The sequence below is a fragment of the Pocillopora damicornis genome, chromosome 3 (assembly GCF_964200805.1).
Source record: "Pocillopora damicornis chromosome 3, jaPocDami1.2, whole genome shotgun sequence".
NCBI classification, from domain to species: domain Eukaryota; kingdom Metazoa; phylum Cnidaria; class Anthozoa; order Scleractinia; family Pocilloporidae; genus Pocillopora; species Pocillopora damicornis.
In genome coordinates, this window is record NC_142672.1 from 30,910,088 (window position 1) to 30,923,348 (window position 13,261).

At 38.7% G+C, this 13,261-nt stretch overlaps 2 protein-coding genes across 2 annotated transcripts in view; one reads left to right on the forward strand and one right to left on the reverse strand.

Moving 5' to 3' along the window:
• Window positions 1–13,261, reverse strand: part of LOC113680733 (EGF and laminin G domain-containing protein) — a 438,917-nt gene that overhangs the window by 404,323 nt on the left and 21,333 nt on the right. The gene's annotated exons all lie outside the window — the stretch shown is intronic.
• On the forward strand, window positions 403–11,245 carry LOC113665091 (arrestin domain-containing protein 3). The gene is made up of 6 exons (XM_027180743.2): window positions 403–778; window positions 1,795–2,021; window positions 8,098–8,305; window positions 8,795–8,952; window positions 9,657–9,873; window positions 10,403–11,245. The coding sequence occupies exons 1-6, from the start codon at window positions 526–528 to the stop codon at window positions 10,582–10,584; spliced, it is 1,245 nt and encodes a 414-aa protein (XP_027036544.2). The 5' UTR covers window positions 403–525; the 3' UTR covers window positions 10,585–11,245.

Consider the following 13,261-nt stretch of genomic DNA (forward strand, 5'->3'; position numbering starts at 1 on the left):
TTTAATGATTCATGATCTAAGATATTTCTGATATTTCAGCGTGGAAAACTTAAAATGATTGTGAGTTCTTTGTCGTCTGTCTTTCATAGTGTCGGAGCGAGTACTGAACTGACATATGTTGTAGTGGTTTAGGCCAAAAATAACAATAGGAGAGAACTTAACTGTGTATCGAGTGCGAATGTAGGACAACTTAAGGTACTCTGAAAAAAAAAGGAACAATAAGTAGCACCGGGAAACACCGAATCAAAATTGTAAATTGGGTCAAGATCGGAATCACGCATCTCGACAACATTTGTGGTGGCTTTGCCTCCCATGACCTCCCATGCCACAAAAATTGTAACCAACCCCACCCTACCCCACCCCCCTTAGTCATGTGCACATCATTTAAATTTCTCTCTTTCCATTGTACCAGTCATGGGTATTGTGTCCGCATCAATCGGGAGGTCACCGCGCTGAATCTAAGATTTTACAGTAAAGCTGCGATTATCAGATCCATTGAGGCTGAAAAGATCGATTATCAGAACAATGGGTAAAATTGAATACTTCATCGTCGAATTTTATGGAGGCAAGACGACGTTTTACCCCGGTGAGGCACTGAATGGTACTCTACGTGTGAAGGTCAACAAGGAGTTAAAACTACGAGGCATTCGACTCGAGTTCCATGGCAAAGCACACATTCATTGGTCTGAAACGACAGGATCTGGCGAGCATAGAAGGACAAGACATTACAGTAACAGTGAAACGTACATCAACACTATGGCGACGTTGTTTGGCAAAGGTAAGTTCGGTATTTCCAGCTGTGTGTGCTGCTATCAGGTACATTTAATTTATTTTATATTTTCGTCGCTATTTTCAGACGTAAACAATGATTTTGAAACCGATTGCTGTTGCTCAGTGGCTTGTTTTTCGTGATATTTAGGGTATTTTCGAAAATGTACGTTATTGCCATCATTATCTATCTATTACTCTGGTACATTTTTACACGAGCAACTGTCTTTGGCAGTTTTCCTGGGGTGTATGAATGAGTTGAAGTTAAACTTTATATTTTATTGTCATTTGCGTTGTGGGAGTTTGGCTGTATTTCTGTGCATTTCATCTCTGCTAACTTTTAGTTGTTTTTAAAAGCAGATTGCAATGAGTTTTTTTTCTTTTTTTTCTTTTTTAAACATAAACGTATTTATTCCGATCCGCCCTGTAATTACCAATGATGTGTTTCATGATTAATAAATTATCAAATGCAGATCGATGGTGTATTTGCATGTCCAAGGTGATCAAAAAAATCATATTCAAAAGTAGTAGAAATTAAAACGCGAAAATCATTTTTTACAGGAATTTCCTTGTTGCAAGCATATTTCCTTATGGCTTGCATGACAGTAGGCAACTAAGATGTAGGTTTGCTAAATGTTACAGGCATGATTGACAGGATTTGAGGTCAAGAGTATAGAATATTTGGCAGGCCATCAAGTTCTTTCTGCATCAATTTGCATTCCTAGTATTATGCCAAGACATGTCCCAAAAAATTAAACCACTCAATCTACAATTTTTTTCAACAAGGTTTACTTTGAAAAACAAGACAAACTAGTTAAAATTAGTTTAATATAATGTTGAGTTTGAGTTCACCAAATTCAAGTTTGCTGATAATAAATAACTTTAAAAAATGGGGTCAGATGTAGGGAAAAATCTCTTCTTGTTAAGTTAGCAGGAAGTTTGAGTTAGCCTAGTTCAAGTTAGCAGAGATTCATCATTAAAGTATTTTTTATGGCCTCAATCCTTTTTCTTTGTTTTTATTTACAGGTCCAAATGAGAGTGGTGACGATCCAGTTCTGCAGCCAGGGGAATACTCTTACCCCTTCCAATTTCTCATTCCAAATCAAAATATGCCAACATCAGTTGAAGCAAATCATGGCTATGTCCGATACTGGCTCAAGGGAATTATTGATCGCCCATGGAGATTTGACTTCACAACAAAGGCAGCATTCACCATGATTGAGTTTGTTGACATCAACACATTACCTCTCCTGGTGAGTGCACTAATGTTGTAATGCTCCATGAAACAAAACCTTATCTTGTTGAATCTCTTTTTGTTGGTGCTGTTGTTGTTGAGTGGGTTTACTGTCTGCAGAAATTCCCTTTCCAGCACTATTCACATATGAGTGTAGCAAATGGGCAGTGCTGATTCTGTTTTTTGCATTCCTTTCTTAATTCATGGTTTGCGTAAATAAAAGGAAACAGTTCAAGTCTCTCTCCTACTGTACAAAGTTTCTGGGAAATATTGACATGTCATGAACTGAATGAAAAAATCCATGGGTCACAAGATGTCAGGAGGCACCCTGGTGAAAATCTTTCAAGGATCTTTAAGGATCTTACAAGATCTTCATGAGGACCTTTGAGGATCCTCTTGAGGATCTTCATGAGGATCTTCAAAATTCTTGTTAAGATCTTCAAGGATCCTTCATTTTCTTGCCAAGATCTTCAAGGATCTTTCATTTTCTTGCCAAGATCTTCAAGGATCTTTGATTTTCTTGCCAAGATCTTCAAGGATCTTTCATTTTCTTGCCAAGATCTTCAAGGATCTTTCATTTTCTTGCCAAGATCTTCAAGGATCTTTCATTTTCTTGCCAAGATCTTTGAGGATCTTTGACTTTCTTGACAAGATCTTTAAGGATCTTTCATTTTCCTGTCAAGATCTTGTCTGGATCTTCAAAGATCTTTACATGAACTTTGAAGATCCTTTAAAGATCTTTGAAAATTCTTTGAGGATCTTCCAAATTCTTGTTAAGAGCTTTGAGGATCTCTCATTTTCTTGCCAAGATCTTCAAGGATCTTTTTGAAAATTTTGAAGATCCTTAAAGATCTTGGAAAGAAAATAAAAGACCCTTAAAGATCTTGGCAATAAATTGAAAGATCTTTGAAGATCTTGACATAAAAAAGAAAGATCCTTGAAGATTTTGACAGCCAAATTAAAAATCTTTGCAAGAGATTTGAAGATCCTTAAAGATCTTGACAAGAATGTCAGTAAACCTTGAAGATCCTAGCAAGGAAATGGAAGATCGTTGAAGATCTTAGCAAGAATGTTATAGAACCTTCGAAATTTTGACAAGAAAATAAGCATACTTAAATCATCATACTAAGTTAAAAAGAAAAATTGAACCAAACATAAAAAAATGAAGATAAAACTTTTTTTTTATTGCTAAACAAGAATTACCCATCCTCTTCTAGTAGGACTACTTCTACACTATTTCTGTTCAGACTTTAGGTTAGTACTAAGATTTTCATTTTCCAAAAAATCTGGCAACAGTCCAGCTCAAAGATACGAAGACCAAAATATATGTGTTAAACTTGTCTAGGACTAGACTATGACCAGACTCAGACTACTCTTACAGAGGGGGTAAACATGAAAAAAAGGCAAACAAGAGTACTTCAATGACTATATTTCTGAACCATATTAACCTATATACCAAAGGAAAGCTTAGGAATCACACATACTGAATATAACTAATATGTTGCCCTAAACTAATTTGTTATTTGACATCAGATCAATTTGTCCACCACATGGTGTGAAAAACCTAGGTAAACTTGAGAAAAGATAACTGCACAAAGATTGCATGAAATCAAGTGTTTTTAGTGTCAAAACAAAGTACTAGGGTCGTTCTTTTGGATGAGCTGAGCTGAACTTTTGGAGTCGTTTATATTATGGGCACAATGCCCGTTCAAAGTTCACCGAGATTATTAGGTGAGTTATTCCACAACATCTTATTTAAAATGCAGCTTATAGAGAAACTGTCAGCTTATCCAACTCAACTCAGTAAGAGGATACAGCCCTGAAACCTCAGATTAATTGAACTAATACATCCTGAGGTACAAAATAAGTGTTTTCGGGAATTCATATGACAACCTCCAAAAGAGCTTTTTAAGTTGGTTACACAGAACCAAGTAAATTCACACCTTCTTCAGAAACATGTCCTTCAGTGAGCGTCGAGGAGAATCTCTCTAGTTCGATAAGCCTGTATCCTTGTCCCTGTAACACATCATTTGCATCCTCACTCTCCAAGAGCTCAGAGTAAGAATCATTAGGCGAGGATGGCATCTTCATTTTCTTTCCAGAAGTACCAATGAATTCTTTTCATTCAGCCCCAGAGTCAGAGCAATCGCGAGACCTGCTTGGAGTTTGATTGACGATTTCGGTTGTTTCTGTCTCTCTTTTCGCTTGTTTCTGAACTCCAGAAAACGCCTTTCCTTTACCTTTATTTCTGTGTATATTTTCCCTTTAGTTCCGACCATTGTCGATGATATTTGCCGTAACAACGAGCTTCTTATGTTTTTATGCGACCGTTAAAAATCTCGGCGCGTATAAATTCCTATCCCATAATGCAAAACCCTATTTGTTGTCATGTAAGTAGTCACAAAGTTTCCCGAAAGCCTCGAGCATGGCGTTGCTATGCAGTAACCTTCATTACACTCATTGCACAATAATTTTCTGCGAAAATTCCTTGTTGAGTTTAAATTATAAAATAGTGAGCCCTCAATTTACAATTTTGTTATGTTTGAAATTACTTGAGGATTTCAAAGGAACCTAATTCATAATGCAGAGATGTGGTAGAGATCTTGACAAAGTTGCCTTTGAGATCCACATCAAATTTAAAAAGGATCCTTACAAAGAGCTGTACAAAATCATGAAATGAATCTTTTAAAGATATTTGGAAGATCCTTTTCAATTCCTTGAGGATCTTAAAGGATTGTAGAACAGATCATGCAAAGATCTTGACTAGGATCCTTGTAACTCCTAATCAAATTCTTAAGGATCTTAGCAAAGATCTTAGCAGGATCCCTAAAAGGTTCTTTTGAAGGTCTTTAAAAGATCCTCATTAAATCCTTGAGGATCCTGAAGGATCCTGAAGGATCCTTGAAAAGATCCTGCAAAGATCTTGACTTAAGGATCCTTGTAAGATCCTGATCAAATTCCTAAGGATCCTGGCAAAGATCTTTACCGGATCCTTGAAAGGATCTTTTGTAGGTCTTTAAAAGATCCTCATTAAATCCTTGAGGATCTTGAAGGATCCTTGAAAAGATCTTGCAAAGATCTTGCAAAGATCTTGAGTAGGATCCTTGTAAGATCCTGATCAAATCCTTAAGGATCCTTGTAAAGATCTTAATAGGATCCTTGAAAGGATCTTTGGAAGGTCTTTACAAGATCCTTATTGTGAAGTTTATATGAAATAATTCGTTTTTGTACTGCGGTTGTAGATGAAAGTGAAATGTGATCATCGCAGTAAATTTTCCAATTTAAGCAATTGGAAAGAAGAAGCCTGAAAAAAATCAGGGCTTCAACGGGATTCGAACCCGTGACCTCCGCGAATACCGGTGCGATGCTCTACCAACTGAGCTATGAAGCCACACATTGGGAGCGAGGTCAATTTATTGAGTTCATATCTTCCCGTGCAGTGAAATGATGTGAAGTTTATATGAAATAATTCATTTTTGTACTGCGGTTGTAGATGAAAGTGAAATGTGATCATCGCAGTAAATTTTCCAATTTAAGCAATTGGAAAGAAGAAGCCTGAAAAAAATCAGGGCTTCAACGGGATTCGAACCCGTGACCTCCGCGAATACCGGTGCGATGCTCTACCAACTGAGCTATGAAGCCACACATTGGGAGCGAGGTTAATTTATTGAGTTCATATCTTCCCGTGCAGTGAAATGATGTGAAGTTTATATGAAATAATTCATTTTTGTACTGCGGTTGTAGATGAAAGTGAAATGTGATCATCGCAGTAAATTTTCCAATTTAAGCAATTGGAAAGAAGAAGCCTGAAAAAATCAGGGCTTCAACGGGATTCGAACCCGTGACCTCCGCGAATACCGGTGCGATGCTCTACCAACTGAGCTACGAAGCCACACATTGGGAGCGAGGTCAATTTATTGAGTTCGTATCTTCGCAGTAAATTTTCCAATTTAAGCAATTGGAAAGAAGAAGCCTGAAAAAAATCAGGGCTTCAACGCGATTCGAACCCGTGACCTCCGCGAATACCGGTGCGATGCTCTACCAACTGAGCTATGAAGCCACACATTGGGAGCGAGGTCAATTTATTGAGTTCATATCTTCCCGTGCAGTGAAATGATGTGAAGTTTATATGAAATAATTCATTTTTGTACTGCGGTTGTAGATGAAAGTGAAATGTGATCATCGCAGTAAATTTTCCAATTTAAGCAATTGGAAAGAAGAAGCCTGAAAAAATCAGGGCTTCAACGGGATTCGAACCCGTGACCTCCGCGAATACCGGTGCGATGCTCTACCAACTGAGCTACGAAGCCACACATTGGGAGCGAGGTCAATTTATTGAGTTCGTATCTTCGCAGTAAATTTTCCAATTTAAGCAATTGGAAAGAAGAAGCCTGAAAAAAATCAGGGCTTCAACGGGATTCGAACCCGTGACCTCCGCGAATACCGGTGCGATGCTCTACCAACTGAGCTATGAAGCCACACATTGGGAGCGAGGTTAATTTATTGAGTTCATATCTTCCCGTGCAGTGAAATGATGTGAAGTTTATATGAAATAATTCATTTTTGTACTGCGGTTGTAGATGAAAGTGAAATGTGATCATCGCAGTAAATTTTCCAATTTAAGCAATTGGAAAGAAGAAGCCTGAAAAAATCAGGGCTTCAACGGGATTCGAACCCGTGACCTCCACGAATACCGGTGCGATGCTCTACCAACTGAGCTACGAAGCCACACATTGGGAGCGAGGTCAATTTATTGAGTTCGTATCTTCGCAGTAAATTTTCCAATTTAAGCAATTGGAAAGAAGAAGCCTGAAAAAAATCAGGGCTTCAACGCGATTCGAACCCAAGTAAATTTTCCAATTTAAGCAATTGGAAAGAAGAAGCCTGAAAAAAAATCAGGGCTTCAACGGGATTCCAACCTCGCTCCCAATGTGTGGCTTCATAGCTCAGTTGGTAGAGCATCGCACCGGTATTCGCGGAGGTCACGGGTTCGAATCCCGTTGAAGCCCTGATTTTTTTCAGGCTTCTTCTTTCCAATTGCTTAAATTGGAAAATTTACTGCGATGATCACATTTCACTTTCAAGATCCTTATTAAATCCTTGAGGATCTTGAAAGATCCTCAAAAAGATCCTGCAAAGATCTTGACTAGGATCCTTGCAAGATCCTGATTAAATCCTTAAGGATCCTTACAAAGATCTTGAAAGGATCCTTGAAAGGATCTTTTGAGGGTCTTTGAAAGATCCTTGCTAAATCCTTGAGGATCTTGAAGGATCCTTGAAAAGAACTTTGCGAGGATCCTTATGAGGATCTTTGTAATATCCTTTGAGGATCTTTATCAAATCCTTGAGGATCTTAACAAACATTTTTGCTTACAAAGATCTTTGAGGATCCTTTACAGATCCTTTAAAGATCTTTTAAAGATCCTTGTCCTTAAGGATCTTTGGCAGGTCTTTGTCAATCCTTGAAGATCCTCAAAGATCCTGTGAGGTTTTTCACCAGGGCAAATCACACCTCAGACTGATGTAAATATTAACCCTTTTCCATCATGACATATGCATGGCTTTATGTTTTAATTTTTTGTTAGAAAGCAGAGATCCAGGAAAAGAACCAGTTGTTCAGCATATTAATTTACAATGTGCTTTCAAAAATATAAGTGTGATTACAATTATTTTCAATGTCGGAATGCATATGTTTGTGGCAATTGAAATTTTTCCTTTTATATAGGATCATACTGCCTGATTAGTAGGAGTCAACTGATATATTTTCAGCAATAAGCATTTTGGATTATGCTGTAAGAATATTTATTTCATTTTCATTTGGAATTCAAGTGCACTCTTCCTGTAGAGGACAAAAATTTTCATGCTGGTAATTACAAAAAATAAAAATGAATTTTCCAGAAATGCAGAAAGAGTTTTTTTAAAGAAACAGTGGCCCTGGTGATTTAAAGGGTGGATAAAGCTATCTCTTGATCCAATGGTTAGCGCAGGGTTTTTTTTACCATTTATCCACTGGTTGGTGGTTCACCTGTTGGATAGCATTATCCTTCCTTTGAAGAACTGGGTCCTGATTTTTATCCTCCCTTATTCTTTGTTAGCAACCCTGTCAGATGGCTGAAAATCGTGATGTGGGATGCCTGTGTTGTAAGTCTGGTCCTCTCAGTATTACACTCTATACCGACAGGGGTGGGTACTGTCCTGGTGAGTCTATTGGAGTCTCAGCTGTCATCAGTAATAATTCAAATAATGAAATTATTGGTCTGGAGTTCCACCTTATTCAAGCCATCATTTATATTGCCTCATGTGGTAAGTTGACGAATATGAATGTTATTAAACTTTGTGATGTTAGAGGCAGCAACAAACAATGTACTTTTAATGTTCTGTAGATGTCTCTGGTATTCATAGTTATCTGTGGTTAATTGTGGTTTAAAATTAATCCTGTTTTAAAAATATTAAATAATTTTTTTCCCCAGAATTTACACAAACTTAAGTTAGCAGACTAAAAGAATTCTATTCTTTCAGTTTGCAATCGTTGTTTGGGGAATGTTATTCTTACATATTCATCATAATACCTCTTTGATGGGCTAAGGTTTCATTTAGAATTGCCTTAAATTGACTGATTAGCATACAGTTCATGTCAATGTAAATTTTTGCTTTAGTGAAGTACACCTGTATGCTTGTAGAAGTACATGCAGATGTAGGTAATTCCAGAGATGTGAACCTCCTAAAAACTTCTGTGTGACATAGATACAGGCTGGCAGAGTTCCTAACAATTCATTTTTGTGATGATTATAGGAAAGCAAAGGTATGGTGAGGAAAAGGTTGCAAGCATGTTTCAGGAAGGAGTGAAGCCTGGTGAAGAGTCTCGTTTACCAATGCTGGCATTTACAATTCCATCATTACCACCATCCACATTAAGTTGTCATTGTTTGAGGCTGTCGTATGTCCTGAGGGTAAATTGTTAGTTGCTTTTGTTATTGCTTTGGCTTAATAACTGAATTTTGATGCAGCAGGAGACTTTTTTGTTGTTTACCTGGCTTCATCTAAAGAGAAGGGAAAGGGAGAGGGGGGAAGGGGTTTGAAGAAGTTGAGAAAGTTATACATAGCTAAACCCTTGACTGTGTCTCAGCTTTCCATGACTTTCATAAATTCTCCCAACCTCCAAGTGTTCACATGAGGCCATGTACTGACTCCCAAAAGTATTTGGCGCTAGTCATCATAAAACACATCCTTTGCTATATCTTGTGTACTTGTTAAGATTTTGTTTGTTTGTTTTTTTTTTCTAGGCAAATAAAACTGAAATGCTTTTTCTAACTACAGAGCAAAAAAAGGATTTTTGAAATTTTAACTAGATTTTTTGTGTTAACAGTAACCTTAAACTGAAGGTTGGATTATTTTGCATTGAATATTTTGTACAGGGGTAGACCAGGATGTTTTAAGAACATTGGCATGGGAAGCCATACCATTGTAATGGTTTGCTTCCCCCCTATTAGCATTTAATTTGTCCCTCCTCCATTGGCATTTAACAAAATTCTCCTCCCCCATTGGCAATTAATTTGTCAGTTTGTAGCAAAGAGTAGGAGAGTAGCAAAAGGGGGGGGGGGGGTCCTGATCTTTTTTCATTCGTCAGTTTCAGATATCTTTATTTCTTCAACAGCTGAAAGTCAGAGTGAAGGGTGCCTTCAATTCAAATGTGAATATCCCAATCACTCTTGGTTCTGTGCCATACAGACCACCCATGCCACCACAGTATCCCCCACCTGCCGCACCTAATTTTGTTGGTCCACCACAACCCTTGGCAGGCTTTAGCGGTATGGCAGGTTACCCTGAGGCTTCTCAGCTTGGTGAAGGCTCACAGCCTTATCCAAATATAGGTGAGTGATAAGTCTAACTAATGTGGAATTTATTAGTTTCTTTCGAGTTTTAAAGCTGAAGGTGCATGGTGGAAACGATTTCTCTACTTATATATCTTAATTCAGTCAATAAGCATCAACAGTTCTGTGGAAGAGGACTTGGTATAGTACTGGAGGAGTTTCCATAAATCATGAAATTATGAAAACCACATACTGACCATAATTTCTTAGTTTATTTTACACTTGCTTAAAATTTCTAAAATGCTGAGGCTGCTCTTGTCGCAAAGCCTTTCGTATTTTTACTGTTTTCTGAACTGTTCTCTGTCTGTTGTTTAACCTTTTTCAGTAACCTATTGTGCCGTGTGGGTGAGGGAATGTGTTGGGGAGGGAATCCCTTCTCTTCCTCCCTGGAAGAAGAGAGGGAACCTTGGGAACGAGGTTGGGGTCACTCAGGAATTAGACCCTAACTAAGTACTGAACAGATGTGAGCTGACAGTTTGGGAGACGTTGTTTCGCTTAACGCTCTTTCTTCGTTTTGTCTCCCTTGTAGCTCCTCCATCTTATGCAGAATCTGTCAGAGGAGGAACGTCGATAAATGACGATGGTGACTCTGGGAAGGCTCTGGGTAACAATACGTTCACACCGATGTACCCGTTTGTTTATAACTATCAGTTCCCTTCTGCTCCGCCGGCGCCATTTCCTCAAGATCCTGCAACTAAATCGACATTTTAGGACATCATTGTTTTTTTGTTTTTGTTTTTTTCCTGCGTGAAATCTGCGATTTTAGAGGGGAAGTTTGAGATGTCCTGTAAATACAGTATGTTAAATCAGTTACATAAGGACAGTTCCTGTTTTTGTGGAAACTACATGTTTCCTAGAAAGTCATCATAAGCAAAAGAAGCAGACAATACTCTACGAAGGGACTCGATCGCTCTGACGAAGGGCTATCGTTCGAAACGTTAGCCTTTAAACTCTTTACTGTGGCTTATTTACGTTTTCAACTCAGTTAACACTAAATTACTCGTTCATTTTTACGCGCATACGTTGTATATACAGAACTCATAGAAATCTGACCTTTAGAATTTGAAATGATGAACGAGTCAACGAAACGTCGTTCGAAATTATTATTGCCGAATTTTATTCTTAAATCTCGTAATCTTTTCTTAAATGGGAAAAAAAGTATTTATCTTAACCTATTTTAAGAAAAGTAATTTTCTGGTGTTTTAAATACCACACATTGCTTTCACGAGCATAGAATGCAGTTCGTTAATGTATTGCACAAACTATTGCGTTCTTAGTATCGAGGTCAGGTGTTGCTATGTGAGAACTAGGACCTGCTTTGTGGAAATCCTTAAGAAAGAATAAATTTTGTGTCTGACCAAGCGGTCCGAAATCTCTGTGTACGAGTGGTAGAGCACCTGAGCGCGGAATCCGAAGGTCTGAGGTTCGATTTCTCATGAAGAATTTTTTTTCTTTGTTACAAGTCGATGAAACCTCTCTCAGGTATCTAACTCTTCCTTTTTTTTCTTCTCAACAATTTATTGTTATAGGCCAATGAAAAAGGGTTAAGTTTCTAAAAAAGCTGTGGTGCTGCGTCGGTGGGAGAGTATAACAGGGTAATTTAGTGTTATTAGCCGAGTTGAAAGCGTAAATTGGCCACCGTAAAGAGTTTAAAGGCTGACGTTTCGAGCGCTAGCCCTTCGTCAGAGCGATAAGCGAAGGGCTAACGCTCGAAACGTCAGCTTTAAACTCTTTACGGTGGCCAATTTACGTTTTCAACTCAGTTGATAACACTAGATTACCCGACGTTGCCCGTACGTCTGTCACATGATAGTGGAGCTCGCAGAGCGTAGCCCCATAATTATAAAAAATGGTAATAGTAACCTATCAAGCCGAAAAAAATTTGGACTTACGACCGTACGGCCGACCGTACAAGGTGCTACTTTTAACATGCGTGGTCAACTGAACCACGGGCACGCCAACGCTACGGCTTTGTCCAGTAGTGCAGTGGTCAGTGCATTGGGCTCCGAGTCGGACGACCCGGGTTTTAGTCCTGGCCGGGGCAAGGCGTTGTGCCCTTGGGACGTGCGGGAAAAAAAACGCGAGCTCCGCTTTAAGGCTTGGCTAAATCTATATAGTACATCATCAGTAAAGACCAATCGCCGTGCTGATGTCATTCGCTTCACTGTCTTCGTTACATTGTCTCGGCCATATGCCACCGGAAATGTCAGCATTAGATTTCACCTTCCAAGAATCTATTTTAAAAGGTTTCCACTCAACAAAAATTCGATATTCCTAAACTGCACGAATTAAACGCTGCTCAAAATGCAAGCTTGAGGATGATGTAAGAGGGAAAAGTAAATTACAGTTTTAGTCTCTTTTTCTTTTGTCTTCTGCAAATGAAGTTCTTGAAACCGTGATAAGTTCTTTTCCCCTGGTATGTCGAGGAAAGAGGAGAAGACCCCGGCGAAGAGGTTGGGAACGAAGGGTTGTTTCCTGACAGTAGATCTTGAGAATACGCGTTGTTGTGAAAGTAACAAGATAATTTGGTTTTGTCAACTGAGTTGATAATTTTTGCCCTTCGTCAGGACGAACGAGATTTATCTACACGCCTTGTCCAACGTCATCATAGGCTCCCACATACTCTCGGTCAGTGGCCAGCAGAAGATATTATTAATCTCTGTAGGGCAATTACGGACTGAACCAAGTCAGACTAGTTAAAATTTCACCACTTACACTAAACCAAGCCATTGTATATGATAAGTACATTTTTGATCATCCCCAAAACAGTGTGCATATGGGGCCGCATGTTTCTTTACACAAGGCGCAAATCTGGGAGCTCAGGGGGTAGAACTTTAGCAGTCAAGTATCCTGAAAATCTCCATGTCGTTTGAGAGTTCTTATTAAATCATTTAGTCTTATACAGGTGGTGAGCTACAGCAATCAAACTTAAGTCGCTGACATGGTCCGTGTGTAGACTGGCGGCATGTGTCCTTCTTACAGCTTGCCCTAAATAGACTTGAACCCTCTGTGGGTGGTCTGTTGACTAATCAAAGCTAGATTTTCTGCAATTGTCGTTAGTTGATAGGTTTCAAAGATTGTTCTCTCCAGCATGGGAGAGGAGAAAGAGAACTGAATGCACCAACAACTTAAATTTATATCAACGATTTTAATGTGAACCGTATAAGAATTTGGGATACCGATAGGATTCAGTTCGTTGACAAATTTGATTGAGGTAGTAATTGGAATGTTTAGCTGAAAGCGATTGCCAATATGGCTAGGTTTACAAGAAAAGCATTTGCTGAAATGCGGCCCGCAACCTAGATGGATTGCAGAAGGGAATTCTTCGCGCGTAAGTAATCTCACTCCTACCCTATCTTTGGTATTTTACCGACCGATAGACGGCCGA